We start from the raw sequence: 16870 nt of genomic DNA, 5'->3' as shown, positions 1-16870 counted from the left end.
CTCTATACCAGGGCTGAACTTTAATCAGCTGGGAAGGTAGTGCAAATGGAGGGTTAATCCATCACAATGCCCAGGAAGAGACGTGAATCCTGGCTTTAAATTCTTTCCAGACAGCACAGGACAATGAGATTAGCACCCTCCGTGGGAAGAACCACCACCAAAAACAAGGTGCTACACCTTTAAAAATCAGATTCTCTTTGAAATGCTCAGTAGTTTCCTTAGAGGGGGTCAGAGCAAGTTTGTTGAAGCTTAAAGATCAATTAATTTAAGAACGAAAAGATTTCAAGTGTCATAAAACCTCAGTTAAAACTTATCGGATTTCCCTCATTCTTGCCTCCCCCCTCCCACTTCTATTCTCCAAAGCAAGAAGTGCAGGAGCATGAAATGGAATGAGCTGGATTTCTCTGTTTGTGTAGAAAACATATTTGCTTGCCTACAAAGACACAGCGCAGACACACAGGCATACATGCACACACACAAAGTAAGAACATAGCTTTGCATGACCATCGTTAGTTCTCCAGGTCTCAGAGTACAGAGTCCTCTCTACAATAGTATTTCTTTGGATTTACATGGACTTCAGATCTTCTGTATACATGGTGTTTAGTCATATGGGGAGGAGTGGGGTTGTCAGCAGCATATAACAAAGCATGATTATTCTCTCATTTTTTCTCATGGCCACATTTTAAAAAGAAGAATGAAAGGGACAAAAAAGTCTTCAGAATAGGAGATTCTCCAGTTTCCAGTCTCCACATTTCTAGGGGTTAGGGTGGATCTCTGCCTCTGCTGTTTTCCAGAAAGGCTCTGCTTCTGGAAGCTTTCCCTACAAGCACACCAACAGGGCCCTTAATGCACCAAACCAGAGCAGCTTCTGGCACTGGATCCCAGTAGGCTTCTTAGGAGGAGATTAAATCAACGGAATCCAAGGATTGACTCCTACAGTTGCACAATCAGGGAATTTTTTTTTCCCCCCAGGAAAATCAGTTGTCTTCTAGAGGTCTCTTCAGTGGAATTTCATTATAGATGTCCCTGGAACCCCTGCCCTCCAGATGCTATTTACAATGGCATCCCCAAATGATCATAAAGACTGAATCCAAAACCCCCTCCTTGAAGTTATCAAGGCGCCTCTCTTCTAGAACATTAGTAATCTAAATGGGTGCTGTATGCATGGTATATGTCATAAAGTCATGTTTTAATTATAAACAAAATAAGATGAGGTGTCCTGATCAGAAAGAATGAGCTTATGGTATGTGTGTGCATGTGTGTGTGTATGTATATATATATATATATATATATATATATATATATATATATGTAAGAAGCTATCTACCAAGGCTTAACATCTTAGAGACATTTGCAAAATATTTCTCTTGAAAGAGCTTCTTAGTCTCTTAGAAGCAGCATTCTTAGGCACAGTGATTTCTCCATAGGTAGAAGAGAAATCTACCTTCAATCCTCAACTTAAGTAAACCTCCTGGTGATGCCATTCTGCATTTCAAACAGCTGACTTTGCCTCTTTAGATGGGTGACTGGAAGTATTTGCATTTTGGGAGAAGGTGATGTATCTTTTCTCCCCCCATCCCTCTTCCTGCTATTCTGACTTCTCTCTCTCTCAAAAGAAAAGGAAAAATAGAAAGATGCCTGTCTGAAGGATCATTCAGAGAGGTTAAGTACCTGAGTTTGAGGAAGACTTTTAGACTCCAGACAATATTAGTTCACCAGTTTTCACTCGTGACAGTTTATTTCAATCATGCATTTACTTAAATTGCTAGCTAGTGGAAGACCCCTCCCATCCACCACACCTCCTCCCCTTTTCCTTCCCTGCACCCACCGCCTGGTACCACTTTTAAGTTTAGTTCAATTAACAGTCTACATCTGTATGGACCTAGAAACCTATGAAGGTTGGCGAGGGGCAGTCATTAACCCCAACACAGAAAAAACCTAAAACATCACAGGGAAAGCCAGCATTACACAACAGGGTAATCGGAGGAGAGGCAGCTTTTCCATACTGGGTTAACAAATTATTCCCATCTCAGTAATATCGGAAGATAGGCTCAAAAGCTCATCTTTCCCATTCTACCCCACCCCCATCACTTCCACATGAGCCTGCCTCTAAAGTCTCCTGCTTCAGGCAGCACCCAGGTAGGCATTCAGCTCGAGGTAGACTGTTCCCCACTGTTCCCCACAGCAGCTAGGAGTGTGTTGTCCTCGGGAGAGCCTCAGCCTGCTGCAGTCTTAGCAATATGCTCCAGGAAGCACAGCTCTCATCACCAAGCGTTTGGATTCTGCCTTATTTCCCTGAGTCAACCCACAAGAGAGCAGGAGCTGAGGGTCTTTCACTCCGAAGAGTATGGAAAAGGGGCGCAAATGCTACCAAGTCTGGTGAATCAAAGGCATAGAAGAACAGAGGCATTTGGGGGTGAGGTTTTGAATTGATTTGAAAAATGCTTTGTATTAAGTGCAAAAACATTTCTTGTTCATAGGATAAACTGTCTGGCATTGCCTTTTAAAAAGCATTTGCAATGATCTCTGCCTTCAAGGCTGATCAAGGATGCTCAGTCCTCAGTTCACCTTTCACTTGCTTTAAAGTGGCTAAATTACACTGCGCTCCCCCAAGCATAATATAGAGGGTCTGACTTTTTTCAGTCCTTAATCATGCGGGGTACATCCACCTGATAAGCTGTTTGTCCTTCTTAATGTCTCAAAATGAGCCTGGCTACTTTGCTCTTGAATTTCTGGATTTTCCCTCTGGCCACTAGATCACCCCTACACACACACCCATGCACACACCCACCCACACACACACAGACAGGTAGGAAATTGTAACTGTTACTTCTCTCTTAACACAGGTAACAATTCATTTAGGTTACACCAGTCTGTAAAAACTGTAAATGCTATTTTATTTTAAACATTTTAAGTTTACAAAAAAAAAAAAAAATCAATGATTGGTACCTTTTTACACTCTCAGATTCCTGAATATGGACAGATCTTCAAAGGGAGGAAGGAGTTTTCATATGAAATTTAAGATAGACTGTCCTGAAGGTTGTGGGGTGGGGTTTTGTTGTGTTTGATCTCATTTTTTTTTTTTTTAAAGACACAATAAAGCTAAAATGTCAAGTCTCTGGGAGTGATCCCCTTACAGTTTCAGTCAAGGAGCGTATCAGAGCACAGACCCCAGCCTGGCACTCGCCGGCCCGCCCCGGTTGTCCAGGCGTATTTGGTAGCGCACGGGTTGAGAGTCTCTAGGGCAATCACACCTCGCATTCTCTCGCGGGCTGCTGGTGGCAGGTACACGAGCCATACTCGTTGATGATGACCAGGGCTCCCTCAATGTGGTTCGGTTTGTAATCAACGTAGTATTCCTGGGCAGACATGGCAGCCATCTGATGCATGGTCTGTTTCTGCTTTTGCTTCCTGCGCTGCGTGACAAAGCACTGTCTGAGCTGCCTGAGGCTGGCTGGGAAACACTTCCAGGAGACATAGAGCACCAAGACCACGATGAGGAAGGAGAAGATGAGGGCCATGGTGCCGGTGACCACCTTGTGGATCTGCACGGCATTCTCGGCGTGTTCGCCGGGGAGAGCCACGGTGACAGGCTCGGGCGTGCTGTCGGGCTGCCCCTCCCTGTCGTCAGCGAGTGTGGTGGCCGGGCCGGCGGGGGACCCCAGGTCGCTGCGGTTGGTGACGGCCGAGAGCAGGTGGCCGCTGGTGGGCTCGGCTCCCTCCTCACACAGGTGGAACGCGTACACGGCGTCCAGGACGTCCTCGCCCTGCGCGTACTCGGGGCTGGCGCACTGCAAGTTGCCATCGTAGCGCCCCTGGAAGTTGTTGAGCCAGGAGGCCAGAGCGCACACGTTGCGCCCACAGTCCCAGAGGTTCCCGGCCAGGGTGATGCTGGTCAGCGACTTCCAGGAGCTGAGGATCCGGGGCTCGACGTAGGTGAGGCGGTTGGAGTCCAGCTGCAGGGACTGGAGGTGCGGCACGGTCTCGAACACGTGGGGCTCCATGTACTCGATCTCGTTGCCCGACAGGTCCATTTTCTCCAGGTTCCACACCCAGTCCAGCGAGCTGACCACAATGGCCACCTTGTTCCTCCTCAGGCAGAGCGAGTGCAGGGAGATGAGGCGCGGGAAGTGGGCGAAGTTCACCTTGACCAAATCGTTGTGCTCCAGGTGCAGCTCGGTGAGCTTGAACAAGCCGGCGAAAGAGTTGCGCGCCAGACTCTTGAGCTGATTGTATCCGATGTCGAGAAACTTGAGGCTGCGGCAGTCCTGGAAGATGCGCACGGGCACGAACTGGATGGCGTTGGCCCGCATGTGCAGCGTGGTGAGCTTCCGCAGCCCGTGGAAGAGGTCGGGCGCCAGCGCCTGCAGCCTGTTGTAGGACAGGTCCACGCTGCGCAGGTTGGGCATGGGCCGGAAGGTGGTGTTGGCCAGCTGGGTGATCTGGTTGGAACTCAGGGTGAGTTCCTTAACTCGGCGCAGCTTCTGAAAGGCGTCCCCCTGCACCGAGCAGATGTGATTGTGGTCCAGATAGAGCCACGTGAGTTGCATCAGCCCCGTGAACTGGCCGGCGCGCAGCTCCGAGAGGCCGTTGTAGCGCAGGGACAAGCCCAGCAGGCCGGACAGGTTGTGGGGCGCCTCGGTGAGGTTGAGCGCCTCGCAGTACAGCAGCCGCCCCTCGCACCGGCACAGCTGCGGGCACCCGCTGGGGGCGGCGGGCAGCATCTGAAAGCAGGCCCCCAGCAAACACAAGACCACCCCCGAGGGCCTCCTCAGCAGCCAGTGTAGACAGAGCCCGAGCAGCAGGAAATCCATTAGCGAGAATCTTTCCAGAGAGGCTGGAGAATGTCCATTGGAAGCGCTCGGTCAGAAATCTACATCATATTTTATTCCGAGGGAGGGGGGAGCGGGGGAGGGGGGAGAAAAGGGCAACAATCAAATAAATATATTGAAATAAAGCAGGACCCCCCCCCCCACTCCCCAAAGCCACACGTTCACCTCTAAGCATGCAGAAAGCTGGGCAGCATAGAAAGTTCACAGCCACGGAAAAAGATCAAAGAGATGGTGATTTGGTCCATGTTAGATGCTGCAGCAAAGAAAAGGGAGGAAAAAAAAAAAATCTTCGGGAAAAAATTTAATTAAAAAGTGTCTTACCCACCCTTTTCCAGAGAGTGACAACCTCCATTCAGCTGCTCCCTTTGTGTGCAGGCTAATTATATGCAGGGCGAGAGAAGACCCCTCTGTGTTTCCGAGGCAGCCCCGGTCCGCGGCCGGCGGATCTGGCAGGCGCACAATGTCTCACTTTGCTGCTCGGCTCCGGGCTGCAAGGGCGGCCGGCGAGGCGGGGAGGCGACTTCTAGGACCTGCAAGTTTCCCAACTACGTGCGGGGAGCCGGGGTTTCGCCTTCCTGCCGCTGTCCTTTCCCTCTGCAGTTCGGACTGTGACGTTGTGGGGGAAAAAAAAAAAAAAAAAACCAACTCCAAACTCGGGGCTCGCGACTCCCCAGGATTTGACAGTCTGGTTAATGTCCGTCATTGGAAAGGACCCCTGACCGGCGCCACCTTTTCCTGCGCGGAGACCGCCTGCCATTCGAGCCCGGGGCGGCTGCGGAGAGCGGGCTCGCTCATCCTTTGCGGGCGGCGGGGAGGTGCGGGCGGCGGCGCGGGGAGCAGGGAGCGGCGCCCCGGCTCCTTCCCTCCGCCAGGCAGTGTGCGGCGCGAGCTTGCACCGGCACCTACTGCTCACTGAGTGTCGTAAGCTGCTCACGATTGTGCGTCTTCCCGGAGCACCTCAGACATGGGCAGATTGAAAAGGGGTGGGCAGAAAACCAACATTTTCCCGAACCACTAAAGTAATATATGTTCTTTGATGAAAAGGAAAACACTTTCAGCTTTTTGGTCCATATTTCAAAAAAAAAAAAAAAAAAAAGAGGGGGATGGAGGTATGGGAAAGCATCATCAACCACTGAGATATTTCCAAGTGGGAGACTGAAATACTCTGTTCTGCTCCCCCTCTCCTTTCCCTTTGAGGAATACCCCCCCCCCTCCCGCTTTAAAGCTGTCTACGTGTAAGAGGTACGTAGGAATCCGTAGAGAAATCAACATTTGGTCCCTTGCTTTAGAAAAGCAACTTGAGAGAAGCTAGAGGAAGGCAATGATTGTGGGGACTTGGCTGAGATTTTTTTTTTTTTTTTTTTTTTTCCTTGCGGGCACTGGAGTTCTGCAGTCAGCCAGCCCTTTTCCTTTTGGGTGGTGGATGGGGTGGGAGGGTGGTGGATGGGGTGGGAGGGCGGGGGAATGCTTTTCAAACTCGGTCGATTTGGGAAGCCATCCCAGTCCAAAGGTAGGAGACCCAGAGTGGCTGAAATGTATGTGTATCTGTGTACAGAGAGTCTTTCTTGCCAAAGATCTCTCCGGAGCTTCACCAGTCTCCATAGATGTCTGTGAGGTCCCGGGTGGATTAAAGAAAGATTTTACTGCCTGACACCGGGAGGGCTGACCCTGACGTGCTGCTCAGGGTGATTACAGAGCCCTGCAGTACACTCCACTCCAGGGGAATATGCCAGAGAATGAGCAGAGAAGGGGTCGTTTAAACCCACTTCCATACACACCTCTACTTAAGCTTTGACACTTACTAAATTGTGCCTTCTGAGTGTGAAGAGACGTTCTTGCCTGATTATTTCCATTAACAATCATCTATGGATGGGCTCCTTCAGCTTATGATGAGCTCTATCTTGTCTCAGCTTGTTTGGAGAGGGTCTGCATTGCTATGGTCAGCAACCTGTTGGTCGATTTTTTTTTGTTTGTTTGTTTTTAAGGATGACAGAGAAGCCCTGCTGGAAGTGAGTGGATAAGCCTACCTTCTTGACTAAGATGCCCAGAATGGTGATAGGGAGAATCAAATGTGAATTCCCATCTCCTCACTTTGAATGTCTATCATGTGTGACTGTTAGGTACTGAAAATAAGTGGGCATCATCTGTAGTTGTACTCACATTTGATAAGAATGAACTGGACTTGCTTTGGACAGGTAACTTGGCTGGGCCTTAACACCCAAGCTGAAGACACCAACCAGTAGAGTCAAAGTCACCAAAAACTGGTGGTACTTTTCAGGAAAAGTCATACGAACAAGGGCATGAATCATTCCATTTTTGTATTCCTCTGAGCTCTGCCCTGGTCAGTCATCTCTGAGATGTATCATTTAATTGGAAGGAAAACAAATCTGAATGTCCTAGACATCACATGCTGTCTTAGGAGCTAAAAGAGACATTTGAAAATCAACCCCCTTAATTTTGTACATAACAAAACCCAGGCAAAGACTCACTGGGTGATTATTCAAGGTCTCACAGCTTCTTACTGGCACAGATAGTTTTTTTTCCCTCCTCTCCCACATCAAAGTGATGGTCTTCCCATCTCATTCTTGATGACATCTCGCTGTCACTCTTGCCTCTTTCTCAACTCCGTGCTGAGCACCTGCGGGTTTTGTCCTGGCACCTTCAAGGTGCTGCAGAACACTTTAACAGACAAACAATTTCACCATCAAGTGTTTTCACCTCTTGCCAAGACAATTATTCCTGACAGCAAGCCGGCTGATTGAGCCATAAACTATAAAGGGTTGGGAGGCTGGGGCGGGCAAGGGTAAACATTGGCCAACCATTCAGCAAGTATTGTTGAGTACAAGCTACCCAATCCCCATGGCTGCAAGGAAGAAAATTCTCCTAATGTAGGCAGCTTGGCAAAGTGATGATAGAGCCTGCCAAATGGGCAAGAAGAGGTCCCACTTTGGATGTCACTTGATTTGTAGAGCTGGTATAGAGAGGCAGAAAAGAGTTGAGTGTTGGCAAGAAGGAAGGAGAATAAAATTAAATTCACTGCATTTATATGTGAGTTTTCTTTTAAGTACGCTACTTAAAACGTAGAAGATGTGTCTCGGCTGTAATTAAAATATATGTATGTACATATATATATTGCTTTTCACATTATTATCCCGCAAATCATTTCATCTGGATGGTATCTTAAACCTTTCCCACTTCTAATGTGGCAAGTTTGCATCTTTTCTACGGTTTTAAACCCCTTGGCAGAACCGTATACATTAACAGATTGAAATGAGCTTTATTGAAATTTAGCTATTCTAAGTCATCTGAGTTGCAGAATCCCAATTTATTATGTATTTAAAGCATACCAGCCCTGATTAAATCAATGCAAATTAGGTTAAATAAGAACAACATGAATCAAGTGTTTCAGCAAAGTTGAGTTGAGAAACGACAACTTTTGAGTCACCACGGCAAGTTGATGTGGCTGGTTTTCACCAGTTTTAATTTCATGCCTTTTAGGGTCCAACACAATTAAAAAGTAAGAAAAGGAAAGAGTTTGCCTAAAGTTCTCTTGTTCCTCTTGTTTGAGCTCTCATATCTCTGTACCTCTCTTGTGAAAACATCTAATGTGCTAGGTTATAATGTGACAGTTGTGTGTATACGTGATCAATCTCTTCTTCCAGGCTAAGCACAGCTTTCTGTTGGTAGATGTCTTCTTGAGTCTTGGATGTTGATGATACTTTTTACCCTTTAAAATACCCTTGATAACTTCCATGTTTGTACAGGGGAAAAGATTAAGCATATCTTCCTAGTTGAGCATCAAGAAAACCACCTCAAGCCATCAGGCCAACATGTGATTGGGGAGTGGGGTAAGAAAGGACAAGAATCTTGAAATTGAGGCTTCTGAAAATGAGAAGAAACTCTGAGGTGGTTGAAGTGTGAGTCTGATTGCCAAAACATAATCTGGAACTAAGAGGAGGTGGAAGAGCGAGTTTGATGCAGCTGGGGAGGCCAGAAGTATAGCTTGGAGGAAGGAGAGGTAATTCATTCCTCTTCTTCTAAACCTTATACATTTAACTTTGCATAATAAACTCTGCTTTTTCTTGGTACTTGATGTAGTGATGGGGTGGGGAGTGGTCACACACAGATTACTGTATATATATATATATATATATATATACATATATATATATATATACAGTATATATATATACTGATATATATATATATCAGTTCAGTTCAGTCGCTCAGTTGTGTCCGACTCTTTGTGACCCCATGGACTGCAGCACGCCAGGTTTCCCTATTTATCACCAACTCCTGGAGCCTACTCAAACTCATGTCCATCACGTCAGTGATGCCATCCAACCATCTCAGAACGCCCCCTTCTCCCGCCTTCAATCTTCCTCAGCATCAGGTCTTTTCCAGTGAGTTGGCTCTTTGCATCAGGTGGCCAAAGTAATTGGAGATTCAGCTTCAGCATCAGTCCTTCCAGTGAATATTCAGGACTGAATATGTTGTATCTATGAATATGTTGTACCTCTCCCATTTCATCTCAACTGAAGGCCACCTCCAATTTGTCTGAGTCAAAATAGTTTGTGAACCAAGAGGTACAGGTGATAAAAGTCTGATATAAGCATGCATTCTGAAGACTGGCCTTCCATTAGGAGTCCTTGGCGGAGCTCAGGACAAGAGAAATTCAAGTCGTGATTTTAATGTTCTTTCAGTGTTTGCACCAGCCTGGACCTTGATCTTTATGTGATTATCTTTAATTTTCAGTAGCAGTGAGCCATGGCTTTTCTTTAAAAGGAAACATTTAGAGGTAGGGAAGGAGGGTGGGAGTCACAATTTCAAAAGGAGAAAATTAAGTCTGTTGTTCCTATGGGCAGGCCTCATACAACTGGCCTTTTACAACATGCTTTGGAAAATGTATGTGGAGCCAAAGGGTAAGGACTTAAGGCTTCTCTCAGGAGATCTACTTATAAGGAGCATATTTTTTTAGAAAAGGTCATTTTTCTTATCAAACTTTATCCTCCTCTTAGAACAAGGTAGTAATATGGATAGCGCTAAGGCAGTACTTACTATGCTCAATGCAAGATGTTAAATCATGGGAGTAAACCAAGGAAATGCAATGACTCAGTGCTTTCCTCCTGGAACTTTAGGTAGGAGAAAGAAGCAGACACTGAGGGACTTTGCTGATAATATTTATTTATTGCCCAGTGCTTGAGAGCAAATGTCCCCAGAACACATAAATGAGAAGAGCTGACAGGTAAGATGGGGCCAATGCTAAAAAGCTTCACTGAAAAAGTAAAGTTTATGGAGTAAAGACTCAAGATGTAGACTCGCAGACCTGAGGGGTGACATCATGAAAGCATACCTACGATAGGGAGCTGAAAGCCTTACATCTTGATGAGTGGGTTGATTCCCTAGTTCTCAGAGGGAAAAAGAGGGACATGGGACAGAGGAAGTGTTGGGAGAGGAAGGAAGTTGGTAAAGGGCTTCCAAACCTTCCCTGTATTAAGACCACATATTGGTCTCCAGACCTAGTTCTTTAGCTAGGTGTGGTTTTACAAATACTGGTGATAAATTAAGTCTGATTTAAATGATGCATCTTAGGTGGGAAATGTCTGTGACTTCAGGTATGTGGTCAACCTTGAGAAATGATAGCATAGCTTGTGTAATAAGTTTTGAAGGTGACCATTGCTAATTTGATGATTACCAGTTGCCATTAAATGAATTATATTTTTTAAAAAAGGGCTTTCAATGCTATGCTGAATTTTTTTGTTTGCTGTATTCTTCTAGTTTTGAAGGAAATGGCAACCCACCCCAGTACTCTTGCCTGGAAAATTCCATGGACGGAGGAGCCTGGTAGGCTACAGTCTATAGGGTCGCAAAGAGTTGGACATGACTGAGTGACTTCACGTTCACTTTCACTTGCTAGTCTCGAAGACTGAACACCTTTGAGTTATCTTTGACTCTTGTAATAAATACATGGGCTAGTTCCTGAGGCCTGTTCTGCTATCCCAGGCCCCACTCTGCAAGCTCCCTCTGCATTGTCATATGCTCTGATCATGCCATATTACACTTAACTGCTGTATATACTCTCTTCATCTTTGCTTACCTTCATCCTCACCACCCTTCAAGGTTGATGTTAAATTTCCTGTATGCCTTCTTTATTGATTCCCATGTAAAGAGATCTCTCATTCTTCCGAACTCTGTTAACAGCTTACCTTTATCAATTCTGCTGCTGGTGCTGTTCACTTTATATGAGTGTGGCAGTCATTTCTAATTATAGTAGTTTAGAACTGAATGCGACATTAAACATCTTGGAGCTTAGGAATAAAAAGACTTCTGCTTTCCCATTCTCTCTGAGTATGATCCTACACAGGTCACTCTATTATCAGTGAAATAGGACCAAGGATGGCTATCTTAAAGGATTCTTGGGGAAAATTCAATGAGATCATGTATATTAGAGTTTTGCAACTCAAAAGTGTAAGCCTAGGACTAGCAGTCTTACAGCATGTTAGAAAGGCAGAAGCTTAGGTTTCTTTCTAAATCTGTTGAGTCAAATCTGCATTTTACCATTAACTCCAGGTTAAAATTAAATTTTGAAAAGCATTCTATTAGAGCATTCTATTAGAAGTATTCACATTCTAACCTGAAAAAGTAACCCAGATATCATTAATGTCTAGTTTTATAATTGAGGAAATGAAGGGTCAGAAATGTTAAGCGATTGCCCAAGATTGGTGGTAGAATTCAGATTAAAAACCTTGCATCTTCTGAATCTTGTTCTGTCCTATTAAATTCCAAACACAGAATTCAAAGTCTGTGTCTATCTCAGTACTTGGCACTTAGTAGGGCTCTTAATAAAGGTTGGTTGCTTCCCAGATGCCACAGTGGTAAAGAATTTGCCTGCCAGTGCAAGAGATGCAGGTTTGATCCCTGGGTTGGGAAGATCCTTTGGAGTAGGAGATGGCAACCTACTCCAGTCTTCTTGCTTGCAAAATTCCATGGACAGAGGAGACTGGTGAGCTACAGTCCATGAGGTTGCAAGGAGTCAGATAAGACTGAGCACACACACACACATACCTGTGGCAGTAAGTATAGAGCCCTTGTATGTGTTTTATGCATCCCCTGGCTTATATTACACCTCATCTTTCTTATCACTGTCAGTCTGTATGTATTTCCCATGGATGTTTAAGTTTGACTTTTTTATTATAGAAAAATGAAGAAAGGGAAAAAAGACAAAAAAAAATTTAAATGATGATTATCACCTAAAATTTAACCACCTGGAGGTAAACTGTCAAGTGTTAAGGACATATTCTTCTGGAATTGGTCTATTTGATATGTATTTATATTTTCTAAAAATACAATAACATTATGCCAATACATACTACTTTGTAACTGATTTTTTCATTGTTGACATTTTCCCATAGCCAAATACAAATTGATAGGATCATCTTCAATAACTGCAAACCATTCTAATAAATTTATCCATCTCTTCTTTTTTACCAGTTAGGTTGCATCTGGTTTTTAGCCATTATAAATTGACTGGGATGAACATCCTCATACATACACTACAATAGACTGATGGTTTATATTCCCCCAAATTCATGCATTGAAACCTAATCCCCAATGTAGTGTTATATGGAGGTGGGGCCTGCCAGGGGTTATTAAGTCACAAGAGTAAAGCCCTCAAGATTGGGTTCAGAGGGTGAGGGCTTTAAAAAAAGTCTTTCAATACCTAAGGTCAGATTGTCCTCCTGAAAGGTTGTACGTATTTCTATCTCAATACCTCTTAATATCTCTTTTGCCAGTTTATTCTTTTCCTTGGTATACTACACACACACACACACACACACACACACACACACACACACACACATTCCACCACAAATAGAAGCCTCTTTGTTTCCCTTTCCTTCATCTGGCTGGGGTGCCCACTGAGATCCCTGTTGGAATCTGTTCTTGGTTACTTGGAACCATCCTTTCTTCCTATTCCTATTCCCTCCCTCCTTTATGCACAGGCAGAGGGAGCCTTGGGTTTTGGGGTCTTCACTGTTCCTTTTGGAAGCTTCTGAGAGTTTCATTCCCACATCCTATTAAGTGACTAGCCAGCCAGATTATTTCCACAGAAGTGTTCATGTCTGAAAATAGTTCAATGCATTGTTACTTACAATGCTCTGTGGAAGTTAGAGTGTTTAAATACATTTGTGAAATGAATGAGACTCTGCACTGTTGTTTATGATTCACAAACATTATCTCAATCATGCAAAATCTGGTTTTTCATGGCTTCACCCACTTATAGGGACATCCTATAACATCAAACCTGGGCTCCTCTGGTAGCTCAGCTGGTGAAGAATCCGCCTGCAATGCAGGAGACCCTGGTTCAATTCCTGGGTTGGGAAGATCCCCTGGAGAATGGATGGGCTACCCACTCCAGTATTCTTGGGCTTCCCTGGTGGCTCAGATGATAAAGAATCTGCCTGCAATGCGGAAGACCTGGGTTCTATTCCTGGGTTGAGAAGGTGCCCTGGAGGAGGGCATGGCAACCCTCTCCAGTATTCTTGCCTGGAGAATCCCCATGGACAGAGGAGCCTGGCAGGCTACAGTCCCTGGGGTCGCATGACATCAAACCAATGTGCCAGAACAGATTTGGAAACATTTATTTAATTGTAAACTGACAGGTGTATTTGACATTAACTGGGCACTTACCACACCAAGAAGTGATTCTAAAAGTTTGGATTTCAAATGCTGTAACAAGATGCTGGTGTAAAACTCTCTTTTCTCTCAGGCCCCAAGGACTTATGGGGATAACTGGACACCTACAGTTCTTCTGCTTGATATTAACAAGTCTCACCTCCTCTCCTCACCACAAATAATGGAACCAGTTTAATTCAGTAGTAAATTCTGTCTGTGATACATCTTAACATTTGATTATCTTGTTTTGTAGAATTTTCCAGATGTTGCTAATTTTGTCCTTGCAGCGTTTACAATTCTCTAATATCTACCCCTGTAGATGTGGAAGACTATCAGTTATGAGAAGCCATATATAAAGAGCATAGGACTTTCCACATTGCACTGATAAATGTACCCCCTTTCCTCTTAGTGCAATCTGGCACAGTGCTGACTTTTTGGAGATTCTTGCTGAAGTGTGTTTATTAACTGGCTTGAATTCTTGCTTAATCAATAGCCTGGGGAATCTGAGTTAAATATAAAAACCTTTATATTACATTGACATATAGGCACACATTGTTAACCCAAGAAGGTCCAAGCTTTTGAAGTCATACAGATTAGTGCCATTTATATGTAGCTACACTTCATACATCTAATTTGTGTGGGAAATCCCTCACCAGCCATGAACAGTGAGCTTTCTGTGGTAAATTAGCCAGTTGAATGCATTTGTGTCTTTATTCAGCCATCTCCCATTCTCTGGAACCACTTCTTAATCTTTCACAGGCACCTTGAGAATGCCTTTTTAATAATTTAGTATCAATGTATGCTGCTGTTCTTATTTGTTTTTCTTAGTTTAAGTCAAATGGAGGTTTAGTTGTTGAGATAAAGTTAGACAAAATGTGGTCCCTGCCTTGGGTATTCTTGAATCTGGAGTGGAGGTGATGGTAACAAAGCAATGTGATTCATGCTGTGACAGAGATATAAACAGGAACTGTGGTTGGAGAGATTTCTGTACCTAACTGAGCAAGGACAGAGGAGCTGGGAGAAAAGGAGGAGGGTTGACCAGAGGGAAGGAAAGCTACTCCAGCCAGTAGGCAAAGTCTGTGAAAATGCTATAGGGTGCTTCTGATATGTTTACAGGGTCTGGAGCACAGGATGAAAGGGAGGGAAGTGGGGAGAGATGAGACTGGAGGGTTAGAGCCAGATTGAGAAGACTTTCCATCAGGATTATGATTTCTAAAATGTGGGTCCAAGGAATAAAATCCTGATGATTGTCTTGAACATGAAGAGCAGGAAAAAGGATACTGAAAGCAAGGAGAGGAATTGGGAGGCTCCCATATCTGCCCCACTGAGATATCATATTAGGCTGACTATATTACATGAGAGATGGACAGGACAGGACAAGCACAAACATGGTTTTGTACTGCAATCCATCCTTTACATGGTGATTTCTCTAAGAAACAAAGATGACTTCAAATGAATGGATTGATTAAGGATAGATGGAAGGCAAGGAAGAGTAAGATGTGAGTGAAAACTCCAATGTTTAGAGCTAAGAGTAAGTAGTTAAAGGGAATTCCCTGGGGGTCCAATGATTAGGACTCTGAACTCTCACTGTCCAGGGCTTGGGTTCAATCCCTAGTTGGGGAACTAAGATCCTACAAGCTACAAGGCATGGCTCAATAAAAAAATAGGTAAATAAATAAGAGTAAGCAATTAAAGATGTTAACAGAGGTTACATCTGGACATAAGGATCCAGGGAATCCCTGAAACATGCTTGGTAGTTACTGTGGTGGTAGTAGACACAAATCCTCAGTGAGAAAGACTAGATTGCAGCTGATGCACAATCAGCTTCCTCTATGGCTCAGGGAGTAAAGAATTCAAGAGACACAGAAGATGCAGTTTCGATCCCTGGAGAAGGAAAATGGCATCCCACTCCAGTATTCTTGCCTGAAGAATCCCAGGGACAGAGGAACCTGGCAGGCTAGTCCAAAGCATTACAAAGAGTCAGACACGACTGAGTGGCTACAGACGCATAATGCACAATCAGAAGTCTTTGCAGACTGGTGAGGTAATGTGGATGGGGAGTATATGGCCTGTGCTATCGGCAAGTGCATGGTTTGATTAAAGGCTTTCAAATTCTAATTTTTAAGAATTCCATTCTATACACAGGTGATATTGTAGACCTTATTCAGCTTATGCAATACTAGTTTGTAAAGCTTCTTTTAAAGTGATGATTCTCAACATGGAAGAATAGGGGGGAGCAGAAGAGGTGGAGAACACTTCAGTAGGAGGAACAAAGTAAGGAGCACTGCTCAAGTCCACAGTGAATGACTTCTAATAGTGGGCATGGCCCTGAGGCTGTGAGTAATAAGTAACTCACTTGGCTGTGAAAAAGAAAAAATGTGGAAGAGACTGACAGGTTTTGAGAAGAGCCCAAATGGTCAAGGACCACCAATATTGGGAGAGGCTACCCAAAAATGTGTAAATCTGCAAAGTGACAATTTTAGTGTGACATCATGTTAGTTGCTCAGTCATGTCCAACTCTTTGCCATCCCATGTGCTGCAGTCCACCAGGCTCCTCTCTCGGTGACATTCTCCAGACAAGAATGCTGGAGAGGGTTGCCATTCCCTTCTCCAGGGTATCTTCCCAAACCAGAGATCAAACCCGGGTCTCCTGAATTGCAAGCAGATTCTTTGCCATCTGAGTCACCAAGGAAGTGCACAATCAGTGCTGTCTACGAACTCTGGGTCAAGGTCTGGCTGACTTTGAGTCCTTCGCCCAAGAGAGTTTGCCATTGGCAACTTATATCAGCTTAAGGTCATTTCTCTGTAAATGGACCTTGTATTACCTTCTCAAACATGAAATAAGGTGACGGCTAGAGATCAAGTCCTTCAGAATGTAATTCTGTATTTGTGTTTTAGCAGAAGAATCTGAGACATTGAATAACTTACTAAAAGGAACTTTTAAAATGTTTGACTCTAGGCTGAGAAGTGTTCTGCCATTTATAAGCTGCAGGACCTGAGCAAGTAACTAGTTTCCAAACAGAAGGATTCAACATAGTAAAATAAAAGATACAAATAATAGATATAATTAAAATAAATAGATAGAAATAAAAATATAATAATAGATATAATTCAAATTCTATTGCAGTAACTACTTATATTCATTTCTATTATATGAGAACAAAATTATAAAAGAAGGATGACAGGAAGGAAAAAGTCATAAGCAGGAATAGTGTCTGCACCTCTAACTTAAACTCTTATCGCTCCTTAAATCAGTTCAGTTCAGTTCAGTCGCTCAGTCATGTCCAACTCTTTGCAGCCCCATGAACTGCAACACGCCAGGCCACCCTGTCCATCACCAACTCCCAGAGCCTATCCAAACT

At 44.3% G+C, this 16870-nt stretch overlaps 2 protein-coding genes and 1 pseudogene across 13 annotated transcripts in view; 2 read left to right on the top strand and 1 right to left on the bottom strand.

Annotated features, from left to right (window-relative positions):
* CTNNA2 (catenin alpha 2) overlaps positions 1–16870 on the top strand; it is a 1320632-nt gene that overhangs the window by 921710 nt on the left and 382052 nt on the right. Inside the window, exon 1 of one of the 10 annotated variants that reach the window (XM_070479830.1) lies at positions 6303–6342. The exons of the other annotated variants lie outside the window; for them this stretch is intronic. The gene's annotated coding sequence lies outside the window, so the exon portion shown is untranslated. Of the gene's footprint in view, positions 1–6302; positions 6343–16870 lie in introns of those variants that run through there. 10 annotated transcript variants of the gene reach the window in all.
* LRRTM1 (leucine rich repeat transmembrane neuronal 1) lies at positions 2873–5865 on the bottom strand. Of its 3 annotated transcripts, none has more exons than XM_020907217.2 (2): positions 5154–5865; positions 2873–4873 (listed from the first exon to the last, which is right to left on the bottom strand). In XM_020907217.2, exon 2 carries the CDS (start codon positions 4812–4814, stop codon positions 3249–3251), a length of 1566 nt encoding a protein of 521 aa, XP_020762876.1. In that variant the 5' UTR covers positions 4815–4873; positions 5154–5865; the 3' UTR covers positions 2873–3248. The 3 variants fall into 3 exon arrangements, with proteins under 3 accessions (XP_020762876.1, XP_020762874.1, XP_020762875.1); XM_020907215.2 differs by having other exon boundaries at positions 5158–5864; XM_020907216.2 differs by lacking the exon at positions 5154–5865 and adding an exon at positions 4998–5107.
* LOC139031684 (small nucleolar RNA SNORA72) lies at positions 10279–10396 on the top strand (annotated as a pseudogene).

This window comes from Odocoileus virginianus, chromosome 2, assembly GCF_023699985.2.
Source record: "Odocoileus virginianus isolate 20LAN1187 ecotype Illinois chromosome 2, Ovbor_1.2, whole genome shotgun sequence".
Lineage (NCBI taxonomy): Eukaryota > Metazoa > Chordata > Mammalia > Artiodactyla > Cervidae > Odocoileus > Odocoileus virginianus.
Note: the sequence above shows the minus strand (reverse complement) of the source record. Positions and strands in the feature narration are given on the sequence as shown.